We start from the raw sequence: 19,217 nt of genomic DNA on the forward strand, positions 1-19,217 counted from the left end.
TTCGTCCCGAATCTAGCGTTTTACATTACCATTGACGTTGAGCGAGAGTGGGGCCTAGTTACTAAAATTATCGTTATAACTTCCTATCGAAATTACAAAAGACGTTTCTTATAAGATTTCATTACAAAATCCACTCAAAGTGAGTCATATAATCACCGGACAATTTATGAAGGACATCGCATAAAATCCTACGCTATTACTTTAGCTACCGTAGTCTGAAAAAAGGCTTGTCATTTTTGCTTAAAATTGGCCATTACACTACAGCTACTAATAATAAACAACCTAAAAACGTTCACGATGTTGATGATAATGAGTTCGTCCCACTAGTAAGTACTACTAAAACTAATAAATCTCTGCCGTACTAAAGTAAATTAAACTTTGACTTTGGATAGTTACTCGTATATACACACAGCGCGTCGGGCACGGCCTCCGAGGTGACGTCATGCAGACTGGCCAAGAGACTTCCGACGCCGAAACAACTTCCGATGGAACCAGCGGCGCCACGAACAGTGCAGGAACCGATGCAGCCGGAGCCGTCAGCGGCTCCCGCAAGGCCAAGTCCCCTCCGCTCAGCGACAGCGCTCGGGTGATGCGCATGGCCATTCGCGCCCTGCGGCTGCGCCTTGACAGGGCGAGTCGACGCATAACCGAGCTGAGTTACGACAACCAGGTGCGTCAACGCGCCGTGGTTATAAGCCCAATAGGAATAGCAGACCTGTTGTCGCCCCGGTGTTGTGCCTTCGAAGGCCTCGCAGTTATATAACTTAAATTGGACAACCATTATAGCGGCATTATGAGTAAGAAATGAGGCTCTCTGTTCGTGTTTATGCTAGCCTTTCAGACGAGGCCGCCAGCGGTCGACGGAAAAATGCGAAAAGACAGTTTCTGGACTGTCAATAGTATTCCGGTGAATGTTGGGAACAGCTCACCCCTGCAACTCTTCATGCGGCGTCGTAGCTCTGGGACACGACTGGGCCAGAGTCCTTCAATGCATTTCTGGTCATGAAACTTCGCCATCACGCTATGGGAGAGCTTCCTTCGCTGCCGCGCCGCGGCGCTGGTGTTGATTGGAGGGCAGCCGGGGGCGTGGTCAGGGCGCGTTTGGCAGGGAACGGACCACGGAGTAAGATAAAACAGACGCTCGCCGCCTTATCAGCAGTGCGCTTTCGCTTTACGTGTCGTGGGCCGCTCAAATGGGCTTATCATTTCGTGAGTGGCAAAAAAAATTGCTGCGAACGGGCATGCTGCTACTGCGTTCGTGTCTGCTGGTCTGGCTACAGAGCAGCGACGGCCGGTACCCTCCGATCTGCGGTGGCGCCACTCGCGGTACCCTTTGTCCCCTTACGAAACTTGGCCGGGAGTTTTATGACCAGAGAAGCATTGAAGGACTCTGACTGGGCCTTCGGAGCGTTGACAACCAATGTTCCGCCGTACCGATTCTGACTGGAAAAGTGGCCAGAATATGCAACAAAGTTTGAACGATTGGATGCAGAGCCTTCGGGGAAAGGGAAGTCGCGTTCACCCCGGAGGCGGACTGGACATCGCTGTTGTTCCATCTTTGTTTTCAGACAAGAACTTCGCCAGACAGCTCTTTAAAACATGCGGCGTGTAAATACCCTCGGCGAAATTGTAATAACGCTGTTGTAAAATTACCTGCGGTTCGAGGTATAATCCTGAGCCTTTAAATCGCGTATTCTCTGGCAGACGCTGTCGAGCCGGCTGACGTTCCTTCGCAGCGAGAACGCCAAGCTCCACCAGGCTCTGGACAAGGAGCGGGTCAAGCTGCGGACGGCGGCCAATGCCAGCACTGCGGGCACAGGGGCCGACGCCGGCGTCAGTGGCCCCGGGACCGCCCCTGGCGCTGTGGAAAGCGGTGGCTCGCCCACCAGCACCTCTGCCGCGAGATCCGGCTCTACGATGGCCGCGAGCCAGCCCGGCGCCAACGCATCTTCTACGCTGACCGAACAGGTTCGTCCTTGTGAGGCACCTTCGAAGTGTATACGCGCTCAGGGCGAAGAACGTGCAACGCCCAAAACAATTACCGCTTTATCAGATATTCATTAGGGCAGATGCAGTAGATTTTTCAAAAGGCACCGAGCATCTCAACTATATTCAGTATCAAGATGATCGGAAGCATCGGCCGTTCTTGCAGAGAACGTACGAGCTGTACGGAGCATTGATGATGATGTATTTGCTTGGAAACGGAAAGGAAGTGTCAGATGGCTTCTAAGTATGCGGAGCATAGATTCATTTCAATTCATTTCAAGTAGGCGATGTTAACTACGTTTGAACTAATTACGTGCGATGCTCGGAGTACTTTAAACCCTTTTGTAGCATGTAGAATAATATCAGAATAGTATCGATAATTGCTTTGTTGATATAGTCACATAATTATTTGTAAATTTTGTTCCACTGTACAAGAAGGGATTGGTCGATCATATCAAAATATCAAATGTTAAACCTGGGCAGTATTTAAGTACGTGCGTATTTGGTGCGGAGCCACAGAGGCGGCGCTTTTCAGCTACATGTGATAGAAAAATATATGGTGTGTAACGCGATCTTATCGGTGCTCAAGTGAGCAAAAAACGACCGGGTAGGCGAGCAAACTCTGGCGTAATTCACAAGCCTAATCGAATCCGCATGCAGCGAGGATGTAAAACAAGTTCGCCCCAGCGCTGCATCGATTTGGTTGATGAGATAATTGATTAAAAAGCAGGGGACAAGCTCTTTACGTGTGGTACGACCTGAGGCAGTTGCATTGGAGTTTTGGGTTGGGCGATTGTCCCAGTCTCGCTGCTGTCAAGATGCTTTCGAAGCTAGCACGACCACGCCTATAGCTGGCCGAATGCCCCCTCTTTTCTGGTCGCGCTCCCATAGCACCCCTCCGGCTACCACCAGGCAACATTCACGCCTCAAAAAACCGTCTCTGTCGCTGTAAATCCAACTACTGCTTCCAGCAATGTCGTCACTGTGATAACATGCTCCTTACAAGTGCCAGAGTGTGTGGTCGATTTTCTAGTTCTTTCTTAGTAAGAAATAGAGCCATGTTAGAGAGTATATCGACCGATTTTGGTCTTTCTCCTCACTCACCACGCAGTATGCATGCGAATACGATGTGTACTGTTTCAGAGCTAAAGATTTACTCCTCCACGTCCCGTAAGGTCATCGTGTAGCTATGACCTCGAGCTGCCGAGGCGGCAGTGTCGCATCATGACGTCACGACACGCGATCCGCTGCGGAGCAGCGTCGCAGCAGCTCTCGCTCTGAGCCGTGCCGCTGGGATACCACGTGACTACGCGAGGTTTAACGGCTGCTTCGCCGGCGAGTGATCACTCAGTCTTGCCATGAAGTGTGCGCCGTGTGGGTAGTGCACTCCAGTAGCCCAAGCTCCATGAAACACTGTGTGCACAGTTCATGAAAAACCAAAATAACGATATTTTTCGGTCGTGATAACGAGGCTTATAAGGGCTAAAACTGAACAGTTTTTTTCGGAAAATGCTCATACACACTACTTGTCAAACCCACGAGCAGGAAACCTGGCCTTTGCCCACGGCCCACCCCGGCCGCTCGAGCCTGTTGGTAGACGTGATGACCCCGTCCACGTCGTCGGCCTCACTGGAAGCCATCCTCATTCCCTGGAGGCGCCTTTCTTCACCGCCCCCGCTGCTCCCGTTGTCTCCGCAGCAGCCCACCGTGGCCGTGATGTCACCGCCGCCTCCGCCACCACTGCCTCTGGCGCCATCCGCGACGCCGTCCGCGCCTGTCTTGTGCCTCGGCCGGGGAGCGCGGTCGACAGCTTCTTTCCAGGTTACGCGAGCTTTTCACTAGAGTGACCATCTTCTTTTGAACTACTCAGAACCCTTCGAGGTTGAACTAAAACGTTTTAACGCATGTGGAATTTGATTAAGCCATTTAGGTGGTCGCTCGATTCGACGATTCGCTTCGGAAGTCAATTGTTGTAATTGCCATTACAATCCGGTGCACCGTGCTTAACATTGCACCCAGGCCGCCACGACCATAAAATTCAACTGTCTGCTCAGATCCGCTTGTTGTAACGTTCATGTGGGAGCCAAATAAACTGGTAGTCGTATTCCGATCTGCGTCCACCTTTGATGCTCAACCCGCTCCCTATTTTTCAATGAATGACTTCTCCCCTTAATGATATGCGGTTCGTAAACGGCAGCCTACGCCCCCGTAGGCGTAACAAGGTGCAGGAACACTATATTCATGTTGCCACTTCATGTCCCGCTAGCGCAGCCTATTATAAATGAGGCGCTCATTGCAGCGATAGCTGCAAGACATAACAATTACCATATTGGCGGTAATCCATCGCCCCATGTGTTATTTTGCTTTTAATGCAACAGCGACAGTTGTAGCAAACTTTTAGATGTCTTAAGCACGTGTGCTTCACGTGGCAGCGTTCCTGTGCCGTTCATATTTGTGGACCGTAGAGGGCCTGCCTCTGGCCTTTTTGCGAACTTTGGCATTTTGAGGGTTCCTTTAGCCTTTGGAGACCATTAACAATGGTGATATTTGGCTGCCGTCGACTTGAAGCAAAATGGGCGATGCTGCTCGCCTTTAAGTCAGGCGGATTGCGTCGATAAACAAGCAACCATTCGTAGTGGCCGTGTCTTCTTAATGACGTCAGTAACTGTTGCAGTGTCTCCTTGTAGAATTCTGTGCTTCCTCGCAGGTTATTACACGAGTTGCGAAGTGTACAGCACTTCTCATGTAATGTAGACAGGCGCGTTCTGAAGGGAAAGGCGTACTTCAAGAACAGCCATCCAAGGGTGCAGGACTCTGTTAATTATGCAGAATAGTATCGGGCATTTCTCTTAAAGCGCCGGCTTTATATGCGTCTTGCTCATGTGCTTATGATGGGACGGACGGCTTCGTCCAGAAAAATGACGTCACAGGGTCTTAATGTCTCCTCCTTCATATTCCCTCCCTCTCCGCTTCTGAAACTCGCAGCTGTTCAGATTCGTCACGGTGTTCCCCATCGCATAGGCAAAGCAACTAAGCCGACAGGAGAAATGTCGCGGTTCACCACATGTCTAAAATCAAGCTAGTTTTATGCGAGTTCAAAAATTACAAAAAATTCCTTAACTACAAAAGTGCTACACCACAAGCGCTCAGAGTATAGCTGGCCTCACCGTCCAGCGCTTTTTTAGCACCTTCCCGATGGAAGGCCCCTGACTGCCCGCAGAGTATCCCTGACTGATGAATCTAAGACTATTATTGTGGAAGGTTAGTGAAGTAAAAAAATGACGCAGCTTGCATTAGTGGTGCTAGGCTAGAGAAAAAGCTCAGTATTCTTCTCCCTACACTGACAGCGAATCCCAGGACAGAGGGAGCAGCCGGACCCCAGCAGTGCAAAGCCGTTTCGGACAGCACTGTAAAGCAAAGACCACTAAAGTATGCACAGTGTTTTATTCGAGATCAACCATCCTCATTCCTTTCGTCGTCGTCTTCCGACGGCACAGCCGAGTAGGGTACATCTAGTAGCGCGTCCTCCCCTTGGTAGACCTCCACTTCTTCGTCAGCTGATCCGGTAGCCTTCTTCCGTGTGTGAATTGTGAAGGGATGGCTTGACAGATTCGTTATCGCCGTCTTCGGCCCGACATACCCGTGGCGCGCCGGTCGCTACACGATAAAGGCGAAGGCAGGAGCTCCTCTTGTTGTGTATGCCCACGCACAGCCTGGATGACGCCGGGCGATTACCGCAAGGCGCGGACTCACATGGTCGTGGGGTTTTCTGTCTACGGCGGACGAATTTGTGTCGGCCTTAAGAACTGTACTGTTAATATATTCCTATGACGTTTAATGGATACCACAAAGTTCACACTGCTTTAGGTGCTGTATTATACAATCAAGCTGTATATATTGCAAAGGTAGCACGATTATTAATGTTCGCGAAAAAATACCCGCATTGGCACGGGGAGTCCTGTATTTATTCTAGTGACGCTATTGGATGCCCACATATAGTTATGACTCGCGAAGGGCTGTGTGCCTACGAAGAGCGACGAAGGGAACAGAGAGGGCAGGGTGATGTGCGGGATACTGTTCGAGAAGCTGCCAGACAGTCGAGCAGCGGGTGTAACATGCTCCGGTGATAGTCGTCGGTGACCGCAATGCGGATGCCCGCAAGCCCGACGTGAAGCTGTTCTTCCACTCGGTGTTCAACAGTTCGAACTACAATAGAATGGTCCTCGTCAACCCTCCACTGAACATAGGACCAGCATAGGCCATATCCTTTCCTGTATATACAAAACAACTCTTGGAGTTGTAATATCGTTGCATCCAAACCTGACCAAACGCTGTTCGTCATGTTGTAGAACCGTGAACTGCCATACTATAATAATTCTCCATCAAACTACTATTCCGCATAGCTCATGTACAGACTTAACCCTTCCCCTTCCCCTCAAAATAACTATGGGCCCTTTACCCACAAGACGACAATGACACCTACCATGGGAATTATCTGATTTACGAACGAGAGACGGAATCGTGATCTCCACTGCGTATACAATCTAAATCTCCAGGCACACGAAATTGTGTTATCAACCATGAACTTTGCAAAGATCGGTCATGCATGCTGACACTACCCCTCTACTCATTTTGGAAACTTTAGCATGGACATTTCAAAACGAGACAAGAAACTGTTCACCCGGTTTTGGCCAGAAAGGTTTGCATTGTGGAGGCGCATAATGTCGAAGCCCTTCAACTACTCAACAATCGACGTATATACAATTAACTTTGGCCAGAAACTCTGTGACGCTGTAACCAAACCAGTAAGTCTGCATATCGGAGTAATCAGAGAGCTATGGTCCTACATAGTCTATTTTAAATGTTGAAAATAAAAATATGCAACGTTTGTTAACCGTGTGTGATGTGGTACAGCTTCGCACAGTGAATGGTTCCTCATTACTTTGTCCCTTTTTGGCTCGTGTTCTGTAATTCTTTTAAATATAAGATGACATGGCCTCGCCACTATTCTCAGTTCCACTCAGCACTCTTTCGGCAGACGATTGTGAATGTTGGTTTCGCAAATGCCGCTGGCCTAGCCCGAAAGCGCTCAATGCATTGATGCGTGTCCAATTTTTCTAGGACGTATCCGAGGGCCCGTTCTTCGCGTTCACGGACATCTTCGAAGATGGCTCCACGGAAGACTCGATCAGCGTCAACCCTCCCGGCTCCAGAAACGGTACCGAACGACCTTGCGCTCGGTTACTCTTCCATACGTGCGAATAAGAATTCTTGTTAGGATTTTAACTTCTCCTTTGTGTGTGTGTGTGTGTGGGGGGGGGGGGGGTGATAACTGTAAAGAAGAGTACACTGGAGTAAATGATGAGTCTAGAATGTCGGTGCAGCACCGCTGACATACTTGCCGGCAACACCCTAATGCCGCTACAGAAACAGCACTACCGGAGCCGAAGCACTCACTATGGATGTTGCTGGTCTTGATTCGGAATGAAGGGCTCGCTGAATAAACAGAGATAGGAAGAACTACAAGAGATTGTAGGTGGAAGTTGTTTTGTCGGTAAACAGGAATCTCCAAATCTCGAAAAAATGGGGAGGACAACATGCTTCTCTGATTGGACCCAAACCCATGCATTTAAAATTTTCTGTGAGACGTTTAACAAATAAATGAACCGGAAGGCTATTTCCTCCCCCTCGTTTCGTTTTCTGGTGCATGTATGCGAATGAAACTGTATTCTACGCGAATTGATGGTAGCCAGCGCCTCTCCGACTAATTAAGACCAGCCGCATGCCTATAGCGATTGCCACTGTTGTAGCAGTCTTGGTGTCAAAGATAGCCTAAGAGGATTGCCCGCCAGTATACCCCTCCTGACTTATCGTAGCGTCAGGTTTTCGTCTGAATAATCTGCTTTGTTATTTCTTAGCTTTTCAAATTGTTCATTTTTAGGTTTATTCGTTGCGGCCGCCTCATCGTTAAATGCCATAACAAAGCATGCGCTCCTAAGGGTCACAGGTAGACCCCGATCTGTTGCCAATTTATACTCCTCTAGTTTGCATTTCTTCCGCATTGCCGTGTCGTGGCCGACCACAGCATTTCTAGCTCTTAGTGTTCCATTCGCGCCGCGATAACGTCGCGACTCCACGACGACCCTAGCGGTGTTCCGTCTGGGCTGCGTCATATAGACGCTGCGCCCACGGAGCGCTCGGCAGGCGCGATGCCGCTCGCACGGACATCGCGCTGCATTCACGTTTGTTAACCTGCGCATCATCATCAGCTCTCAACCCAAGCATTTCTGCGTGGGATACACACCATCATAAAATCCTATGTCCGTCCAAGGCGTTATCGAACGGGGCATCGCAGCCAACGTCCCTGAATTTTCGAAGAGGGTGGGGCAAAAATTCGGCGCTAAGGATGCATCGCGTTGACGCAATAATGTCCGTTAACAAGGAGAAAAATCCTAATCCACTGACTTGACACAGAAGAAACACTATACCTTTCAACCATTACTTGCGGAAGTAAGAAGTAAGGTTCTGTGAAAGAGAGAATGATCTGGTAATAATACCGATAGAAATTGAAAAAGAGAGGGAATATGTGTATTTGCGCTCTAGTGTGCATATGTTAACCCGAAACTGGTTTTCAGATCTTGTGTTCTTGGGAATTATTTCGACACCGGATTTGGCCCTGATAATTCAAGGCAGAAGCTCCTATAAAAACCGGTATACAATTTTGCTTTGCGTGGCGTGGTCCCTGCAGTACGCATTCCGACAACGGCAGTTTTTCAGCGAAAGACAATTCGAAGCAAAGCCAGCCACCTCCGCCTATGCAGTTGACATTTGAACCTGCATGTCTGGCGCGGTCCCGTGATCCAGTAATTTCTATAAGAGGTCCTGCTACTGCTTAGTAAACTCTATCCTGGTCAATTTCCCCGCAGGGGCACCTTCAGTAATCTTGATGACGGTATTGGCAACACCGCGGACCCCGAGCCCCCGAACATAAGTTGTAACCTACCGTGACGATGTGTTTATAGGTGGAGGGTAAAAAACTACGAGCGGTGGCGGTCGGAGTCGTGGTCAAGCTCCGGCTGATGGGCTCCCTGTCGGTTTACCAGGCAGGGATTTCTTGGTAACTCTCTTCTTTATACTATAGCATAGGGTATTTTCAAACTGCCTCCCAAACGTGGTCGGTCCCTGAAAAGGGGCCGCACCGAAGTATCTTGTCCTCCTTTGCCAACCTTAAGCTTTCCCGACTCGGATAATTATTCTCAATTTCTTGTCAAGGAATCCCTCAATCCAAACCACCCTCTTGCAACGCAGTCTGTCTTCTTGATCGCAAAATATCTTGAAGCTATAACGGAAGCATCGTATAATCGTATAGGCTAAAACTCAGACTCGCGAAGTCCTTGTCGAGGTAAACGACACGCAGCAGGCCACAAAGCTTCTAGCTCAAACTCGAATGGTTGATCTGGACATCCGGTTCACAGACCGCCGGAGCTTCAACAGCTCGCAGGGTGTGATATCTGAACCAGATCCGCTGAACGCAAAGGATGCAGATCTTCTTGGGTGCTTGAAGGATCAGGGGGTCACGGCCTTGCGGCGCATCACCATCCGCAGACACTACAAGGAAATTCCTACCCCGCACACCATCCTGACTTTTAACCTCTCGGCACTTCCACATATATAAATGCAGCCTTTATCTGGTGTTCCATCCGTCCTTACATCCCGAACCCACCGCTCTGTTTTAAGTGCGAGCATGTCAGGCTCGGTATAAGCTCTTGCCGTGGCCGAACAACCTGTGCAAAATGCGCGGCACAACATCACCCCACTGAAAATTGTCCATCCGACACTCCTACTTGTGTGAAGTGCCGGGGACCGCACGTGGCATGCTCCCACTCTTGTGAAAAATTTCAACTTGAAAAGTATCATTAACATCGAGGTCACCGAGAACATCACCTTCCCTGAGGGGTGGAAGAGGTGCGCCTCTTTCCCTCTGGGAAGTACGCCGATGCAGCTCGCCGGGGAGCGGAGCGGTGTCTGGTTCCGGCGGCGATCAAGGGCAGCGCGGCTGATTGGTCCCGTCTCTTCCCCACGCTGGGTTGTCTGTGGCAGCCCAAGCCGTCGCCACACCGCTTGCTGAGTCAGCAGCGGTTGTGGAGGCAACAGTCTCTGTAGAAACCGATGCCGCTCTTGTCCTTGCTTCCCCGGACTCCAATACACTGGAGGCGCCGAGGGGTTGGACACTGGGGAGCCCGCATCGGTCCCCCCCCCCCCCCTCCCTCGCCGCACCTCCCGTGCCACCTGTGGCGCTCCTGACGCCCTCAGCGGTCGCGGTTCGAACGACGGGCAACGGAAAGGGTGCCAAGTCCAGGGGGTCCGGTCCGCCGGGTAGCCCCCAAACATCTGATGAGGAGATGGATGTGGGACCTTTCCTACCTGCTTCGTAGCGGAAGGGGCGGGTCCATTCATCCAAACCTCCAGAGAAAGTGACTAAAAACTCGAAGAGTCCAAGCCCGGAAAGACCTTACATAATCACACTCCAGTAGCTCTGAACGCCTAATAATGTAAAGAGAAAGTATTGTTCAATGGAACTGCAGACGCCTCCTTAATAATCTTCACGATGTGTACGGAATCCAGCATTCTAATGAGCAAAGTGTAATTTGTGTCCAAGAAACCCATTTAAATCGCAATCACACAATTTTTTAAATAATTATGTGGTATTCAGAAAGTACATGTAGGGATGGCTGCACTCACTCTTCTGGTGGTGTGGCCACAATCGCCCGGAAATCCTTAACCTGCAACCCTATCACATCAAACACTGTCTCTGAGGCGTAGCAATACGCACAATAATATTTATAGGTTGATAACGGTGTGCTCCATTTACATTCCTCCTGATTTCACACTTTCGAGCTCTGATTTACAGGCGCTGGTTGACCAGCTGCCCGAACCATACCTCCTCACAGGTGACATTAATACCCGCCACGGTCGCCTAATAGAGAAGTTTCTAACATCCTCTGAAGCATGCCTTTTTAACAAAAAACAGCCTACATAGCATAACTTAGGACACAACACATACACATATCTTGACTTCACTGTTGGATATGCAGTTCTCTTTCCATCTCTTGAGTGGGACGTGGGCATAGACCCGTATGGCAGTGACCACTTTCCTACCTCACTAAAATACAAAGGTAAAAGCCCAGGCAGTTCCACTTTCCCTAAAAGGTTTAATGAAGCAAGAGTGAACTGGAGTACATTTACGGAAACATCCAAACTACACCACCCATGCATAACACACCTACATGTGGAGGAAGAAGTCCAACTCGTCACGGCGCACAGCCTCGACGCCACCCAAAAGACCATTCCTGAGGAGGCCGTGGTGGAATGAGGACTGTAGGCGAGCGCGAGAAGCCCAGAACAAGGCGTGGATATCCTTCGTCGGTACTCCGCGTCGCAGAACCTTGTCTTCTTTAAACGGGAAAAAAGCAGTTGGGAAGCGCGTGCGCCGTGAGGAAAAAAGGGAGAGTTGGCGCGCCTTCCTCACATTCAGAAACTCATACACAGAGGTATGGACAAGAATACAAGGTATGGACAAGGTATATCCATACAAGGTATGTACAAGAATACGGAAACTCAATGGATGTCAGACACAGCCTGCCCCTGGTCAGTACAACAGGGGACACAGTGGAAGACCAGGCTAATGCACTCGCACATTTCCAACACGTGTCTAGTTCAGCAAACCACAACTTTCATACAACACAAAACATCGGCAGAGAAAAAGCCGTAGCATGAAAAAGACAAGTCAAAAACTCCTTAGAACTCTGAATTTACACTCTATGAGTTGAGGGCTGCCTTGAGCACATGTAAACCTTCACCTCCAGGCGCAGATAAGATTACATACACCATGATACAACACTTACCCTGGTATGCTGAATACTACCTCCACTCGAGCGTCCAGTAGAGGAGATCCTTTAACTAAATTTCCCCATGCTTATTGCGGATTCGGCCTCTCAGCCGAGTGGATGGAGCAAATTGAGTGGAGGAGGGTCTAAGAATACGACCCTTACACTCAGACACTCTTGAGACACCCCTACACCCATACAACAAATATGGCTTTCGGAGCAGCTTCTAGAGTCTTGGAGGGAGGCCATTGTAGGGGCTTTCCTGAATGTGGGGAAGGACCCATCCTCTTCTGCCAGCTATCAACCGATCGCCCTCACATGCTGCCTGTGCGAGTTTCTCGAGAAGATAATAAACACGAGACTCACTACTTCTTAGAGTACAGCGGTCTTCTTGAGAGCTGCCAGGCAGACATAAGGGCGGGGTGATCCACCAATTATGTATCGGTTGCATATATATGAATCCTACATTAAAGATGCCTATGTGCATGGGCAATATTCCATGACGGTATTTTTTATATTCAAAATGCTTATGGTACCGCATGGCGGTACCGCATCCTTAGAGACCTCAAATCGTCTTGGTATATCAGGTAACATGCTGAACACTTTTTCCAGGTACCTGTCTAAACGAACATTTCGTGTCAGAGTTCGTTCAGCACTACCAAAAGTTCACGTGCAGGAAGGAGAATGGCGTGCCTCAAGGTGGCGTTTTGAGTGGCACCTTGTTTATAGTTAAGATGAACTCTCCCCGAAAGGCATTGTTGCCTGCCATTTCCATCCTCATCTTTTAAATCATGTAACATGTTTATATGTGAACGTCAGGTCCAGCTTGGGGTAAACAAACTTGCTCAATGGGCAGGCGAAAATGGGTGTAAACTTAATCCTGCTAAAGTACCTGCGTTGTATTGTCAAAGATACGTGGGATGCAAGCGGATCCTGCCATTAACCTCCATGGCGACTCAATTCCTGTAAAAAAGGAGCACACGTTTTACTGTAAAGCAGTATATGTCTAACCCGCCGGGTTTTCATTCCGGTGTCATCGATTTACTCGGCGCCGCTCCGGGGCTCCTCCTCACCACGCTGACACCTCTTTCACAACTAATTTCCTCCTCGCCTCCACCGATGCCCTTTTGGCAAGTTGCGCAGTCGGCAGCTGACGGAGGTAGTGCGGTTATCAGCTGCTTGCGAAAGATAAACTGAAGCGCGGATGGGCGTAAAAAAATGCATTCACGATTACTACACTCCCTAATATGAAATTTGTGCGCAGCGCTAGCTGCAGTCTTCTAGGTCACGGCGCATTTCAGCTGCGTCTCAGGAAGTGTTCGGGTGATCAGCGAACACACGGCGGCGTGCGCTGCTCTGCTTCTACCTCGCAGTGCGCCGCCGCCGCCGGTCAGCATGTTGCAAATCGTGTTTGAATCTCCCGCGCAAATATCACGTAGTTCGGATCAGCCCCGCACAAGGGAACAGCCAGCATGTTGTTGCATATCGTGTTTGGACCTTCCGCGCAAACGTTACGTGGTTTGGATTAGCGGAGAATGGAACAGCGTCTGGTTAAAGTGTCAAGGGGAAGGCGCTCCTTGGTGGCGATGCATGAGACATGTGTGAGGGAAAGTCAGTGACAGAGATGACGCCGTAGCCGCACGTGTCGTACTCCACCTCACCCGTCGCTAGACGCTCCTCTTGGTTTTCTTTCGGCCATCGCTGCTGCGTTCGCTCACTCGGTTACGCGGACATAAACAGACGACGCTCCCGCGAAGCCCAGGTAACGGCTGCGAAAGAGGTTCCCCCTAAAACGACCGAAACCCGCCGTCGCCGTTCCCGTTCAAATTAATTTTGCGAAGTACCTGTGAATCCCTCCCGTTAGAAGAGAAACTTCCTCAAGATGCTTACGATGCGGGAAAGACACAGGCAGTTTCATGTTTATCTGCAAGAACAAGGGTTGAATCCTTGAGAGGTTCGTTCAGCTAAGGGCAAGGAAGTATGCTCCATCGCAAATTACGAGAAACGTGTTTTGTTTCGGGCACTCCGTGGACTGCGTCGAGCTTTGCAGGTCATCCTTCTTCACAGTGTGGAAGGGCACTAATTTTTTCGGTGTGGTGTTAGACGAAAAACCCACATTCATTCCACACATCAAACCACTCAAGCATAAATGCCTCAAAACAATAAACATTCTAAAGCTCCTCTCACACCAATCTTAAGGTGCGGATAAGCAACGCCTACGTGTTTTTACCAGTTTGGTGGGATCTCGTTTGGACTGTGGGAGTGTGGTCTATTGGTCAGCAACAAAAACACCACTCAAAATGTTCGACCCATTGCTGCACTTGGGGCTTCGCCTTTCGTGTGGGCGCATTCCCTACTACCGCTGTCCAGAGTCTTAACGCAGAGTGTGACCAATGGTGCTTATCACACAAGTGAATCTATGTTGACTCGTTCTACGCCTTTAAAATTTCATGAATGGATAACCATCCTTCTAAACCGGTTTTTAATGATACATCCACATCAATCGCCCATTCATTTCTGCACCTTTATCATTCAGAGTCAAAGGGCAGGTGTCTGAACTGGCCCTCTCCTTTTTAGATACCTCTAAAACATCCTAAAACATCCTGTAGAATGCTTTTACCCCCGTGGTAAGTTCGCCCTGTGCTATGCGACTTGACATTCGTAAAAATTGAGAAAAATAGAGTTCAGTGACACGAAATTCTGCAGCACTTCTTGTTTTACAGAATAAATATAGCTGTGCAGAATTTTACGGCGATGCGTCCGAAACATCCTCCACCGTGTTCTGTGCTGCGCATGGCCCCAATTTTACTGCAAGTACAACTATGAATATAAACACCAGTATCTTTACGGAGGAGGCGTATGTCATTTTTCTTGAACATAATATCCCTAAGTCTGTGATTTATACCGATTTGTTGAGTATGGTGCAAGCATTGTAATCCACAAAGTCATCCAAAAAATACGTCATCAGTGTCGTCCTCACGGCCATTATCTCTGCATATGCCTTGTATCTTGAACTGACTGTGTGTTGGGTGCCTGGCCACTCTGGGATAGCCGGTAACGAGACCGCGGACCAGATGGCCGCTGCTGCTGTACTTTCAAATACGCTGCACATACCAACAGTACCCTACACTGACCTCAAGCCACACATCAGAAAGCACCTTCGCAATACATGGCAAGCAGGCTGGAATACACAGGCTGACAACAAGTTACACCTAATAAAACCACATTTGGGACCATAAATTACGCACGAACGCGACAGACACACGGAAGTCTCCTTGGCCAGGTTACGGATAGGCCAGACGCATGCGACGCACTCACACGTCCTCACTGGGTCTCCAAGACCAGGGTGTAGCAGGTGGAGGTAGGGCCCACATCCTAATCACATGCAAGACACTCGACACAACACGGCACAAACACTTAACAGAACTCTTCAGACAACACATTCCACTACACCCATCGTCGGTTTTGGGTGACGACGCCACGGTTTCTGTGAAACGTGTTTTTAAGTGGTTTTCATGTGTTATGTTTTTAAACCTGATTTCCTATCATGCATAATCACAACCGGCCATATATACACCAGCCATCAACATCGCCTTTAATGGATTTTACTATTTGTCTGACTTACAGGTTTTAACACCTTTTTTTTTGTGGTAGTCACTTTTGTTTGGCGCTCTTTGCCCTAGCTGGCCTTGCGCCAAAAAATCCAACAATCATCTTTATCCTGGTCAATTTGAACCTAATTGCAAATATTGCAACAGCCTGGCAAGCATGTTTTGCATGATATGAAAGTGCCAACAAATATAAGACTGCACACACACAACAGACACTTGAGAAGCTCTGATGCAGCTCAGACGTAGAAGCTCAACGGAAGACCATCAATCAAGCTCAGGCAGCCGTCAGGTCGCGACTCCCAGATGGTCTTAAAAAATTATTGGTTGATACTGAACAAAAGTTTTATATCATCTAGAGGAGCTGGTGTCAAGGCTACAGTGTGGTAGTTGTTAGGTCACTGACTGGAAAATTCTCCGTTATGAGTAGAGAGAAATAGAGTTACAGTTCACTCGAGCAAAGGAGCTGGGGGCTTACATAAACCTCCAATGATAAACGGTCAATTACTATGACTTCAACGCGGGCTGTTCTTTATCGGAAGTAACGTTGGAAGGAATGAAGTAAATTCCGGGGGCGCAACCACATATCGCGTCAGTGCAGGGTCCTCAAGCAGCGGAGGATGCAGAACTAGTCACTCCTCTGGGTAACGACAAATGAATAGCGAAAGCCTTTGCATATATAGGAAATAATTGTTTATAGGACAAGTTTTGTCGGCAGAGTTTGCCGAACTCGTTATATGTTTTGGTACACACTCCTAAGTTTTTGCACTTTGTTGCCGACGTAAAAAAATGGGTCGCCATCCCGTCCTGCGAAAGTGGATGTCCAGCAAAGCTATTGTAAACCACTAGAAATGTTGATGGAGGAGGATATCAAAAGTTTCAGAGTGGATCCCTAGAGAAGGCAAGCGTTGCAGGGGACGGCAGAAAGTTGGATGGGCAGATGAGATCAAGAAGTTTGCGGGGATAAATTGGTCGCAGTTAGCACAGGACCGGGGTAATTGGAGATCAATGGGAGCGGCCTTTGCCCTGCAGTGGGCGTAGGTAGGCTGATGATGATGATGGTGATGATGATGATGATCAAACGTTTGCCGTCTTCTCAGCCGGCTTTTCGGTTGCGCTGGGCTAGTGTTACTACCTGGAAAGGGTACAGGGTATCGGCACTCTTTTCTCCTATTGTTCCGTTCCGCCGCCAAGATCATTGCCCAGTCCGCATTACGTGGCATTTGTTCAGACTGCGGCGGTTCCTGCGCTCGATATTTTGTTGTTTATACACTTTACTCGGTCAACTCTGGTCGACTTAGCTTGTCCCCCTGCTCGGCGGATGCACGCGACTTGCGTCCTTCCAAACACGAATCAACGATAACAGCGTGTAACAGCATTTCAGCAGCAGAAGTGTGTCGGAAGATGGCGTTTTGCTGCATCATCGGTAGTGCTTTTAACAAACGACCCCATCGATGTTAACGGCGAGGCCTTAGATGCGGTGATCTCGAAACACTGGTTAAAATCAAAATGGCCGCCGTTGCTGACTTGCGTGCCTCAGTGACGGTACTTTAATACCCTACGTACTGACACTACGTTCGGCTTCTCTGGCGGCAAATGCTGGGTCCTGCCAAGCCTGACGTATGCGCTCGGCGCCTTGGGCAAGAGCTCCTCAAGTGACACTACTCCTGCCTAGCCTTCAAAGAAAGATAATCTGCATACATAATTTAACCAGGGACACATGGTGCGGGGTCCCATTCTTCACAGGCGCTTTATCATCCATAATGCGGTTTCTATGCTTGTTTTGTTGTTTCCTTAAACGAATTCTGACTCTATAATTACCCTGACGCATGCTCTCGGCGTCTTAGGTATCGACGCCTTGCCGTTTTTGCCCACGGGGATCGGTTTTGCCTACGGCGATGAAACTGATGGGGATAAAAGTATACAGGTTTGCTGTAAAAATTAGAAGTGAGCAAATGGCCAGTGGGAACAGCACAAAGCAAGTGTGATCACGTACTTTGCATTTACCGTGCAAGTCAACTCACACTCAAGATCTACAACATTCAAGATCTACAACGGCCTAATGGAGATATATATGGCAAAGAAAGTTTTCTATTGGTCCATGACGTCGCCTTGCGAAACCTAACGTAACTGTTGTGAAGGAAATTGTTGGAGACGGACCATGGGCATGACTTCGCTGAAGGATCAGTCGAGTCTTTTAGATGCGACTGCATCTCATTCACTGGCCTTGTCCCTCCATACGGCGTTGTCCGTCCACACCCCTCCGCCTACACTATAAAACAATAATAGTTAGCGGCGCCCGGTTTCGATCCCACGACCCTGTGGGCGGAACGCGAGGTACATGGTGCTCTTCCCACTGCGCCACAAAACCGAGACAGAATCAAATGCTACGAACGCGCCTTATATCCTTGACTCATTCAAACTACGTCAAGAAGCTACTGATACAACACATGATGGGGCAATGATTAACACTTGCAATAAAAGAAAAGAAGCTCCCACTTACAGCAACAATGATGGAGTAAAGGTCGTTGCGACAGCGAAGCCCCAAGCATACACTTAGAGAGATTTACCAAGATTGGCCAATAAAACATAATAATCATAAAACATAATAATCATACGCGTTCCCGACACGTTTCACGCGATTTCAGAATCAATCCAACGAAAACACCAGTGAACCCCACGATGCGTCGAATCTACACAGCGTTCCCCTCGCGGGGAGGTGGGCGCAATTTTTTGGGTTTACCGACGTATGTACTATTACTGTCCTCGATACTGTGTTTTGATCTTAGCTGTGAGTGACGATTCCTCTCTTGCAATCTTATCGGCAGCGGCTTCCTCGGAGACGGTGCCCTTGTTGAGCACCGCAGTCAAGCAGGCCTCGTCGGACACCACAGTGGCGAAATGTGACGAGGCGGCTACCGCATCGACAACGGCGCACGACGGCCCACTGGCCCCTGGAACGCCGCAGCAGAATTTTCTCGACCGGAACAGGATGAATACAGGCACTCCAACGCGAGAAGGGGCCAGGCTCCAGCACACAGACAAAGTGTACGAGCCCAAGTACAGCGTTTCCACTTCGTCCCTGGACTAAGCCTGACTTGTGTCAAATCTAAAGCGCTGCGTTCCTGTCTCAAAACGGCATTGGGCCTTGTCCTGAAATCTTTCAAGTATTTTTCGCATGCGGACAGATTGCGGCTCTTCCAGGGCTTGCGGAACAACTCTCCGGAAGTCGACATGTGTAGATAAAGGACAAACATCTAATTATGGGCAAGGCTTTTGCTCATCACCGCCCGGAACAAAATGGACGAGACGTAACTCGTGCTATTCTCCGGTGCTGCGGCTTCAAGTTGCCATGTAGCTGTTTAGAAGCTGCTAGATTTCGTTAAAATACAAAAATTCTCACTTTATGTGTCTGTGAAATGATATTTCTGCTATGCTTGATGACGCAATTAAGAAATTTAATATGTGCAACAAAAGGGTAAGTTAAGGTACCCTGGCGTTGACGGAAAGGGGGTGCTGTCTGAGGATAATCCTAGACCCTCCAGTGCCGTCCACTTCTGACCACTACCTATGTACGTGTGAATTCTAAACGACTCGGCTCGTGTGAACTAGGGCGTCATTATTGTAAGTTCAGGGGCGTTCACTCGTAAACTCCATTGGCCGCAACTCTCTTTAAAGGAGCCATGAAGAGAAAATACAACTTCGTTTAATTTGAAAGAACTAAGATTCAGTATCT

The 19,217-nt window shown here is 48.9% G+C and overlaps 1 protein-coding gene across 1 annotated transcript; it reads left to right on the forward strand.

The window, feature by feature from the left end:
* The first annotated feature begins 442 nt into the window (after positions 1-442).
* LOC144148459 (uncharacterized) lies at positions 443-18,857 on the forward strand. Its single transcript, XM_077679999.1, has 5 exons — positions 443-670; positions 1,705-1,968; positions 3,532-3,807; positions 7,108-7,204; positions 18,310-18,857. Exons 1-5 carry the CDS (start codon positions 443-445, stop codon positions 18,570-18,572), a joined length of 1,128 nt encoding a protein of 375 aa, XP_077536125.1. The 3' UTR covers positions 18,573-18,857.
* Positions 18,858-19,217: the final 360 nt, after the last annotated feature.

Source organism: Haemaphysalis longicornis, unplaced genomic scaffold, assembly GCF_048455015.1.
Source record: "Haemaphysalis longicornis isolate Haplotype H1 unplaced genomic scaffold, Haemaphysalis longicornis Haplotype H1 scaffold_8, whole genome shotgun sequence".
Taxonomy (NCBI): domain Eukaryota; kingdom Metazoa; phylum Arthropoda; class Arachnida; order Ixodida; family Ixodidae; genus Haemaphysalis; species Haemaphysalis longicornis.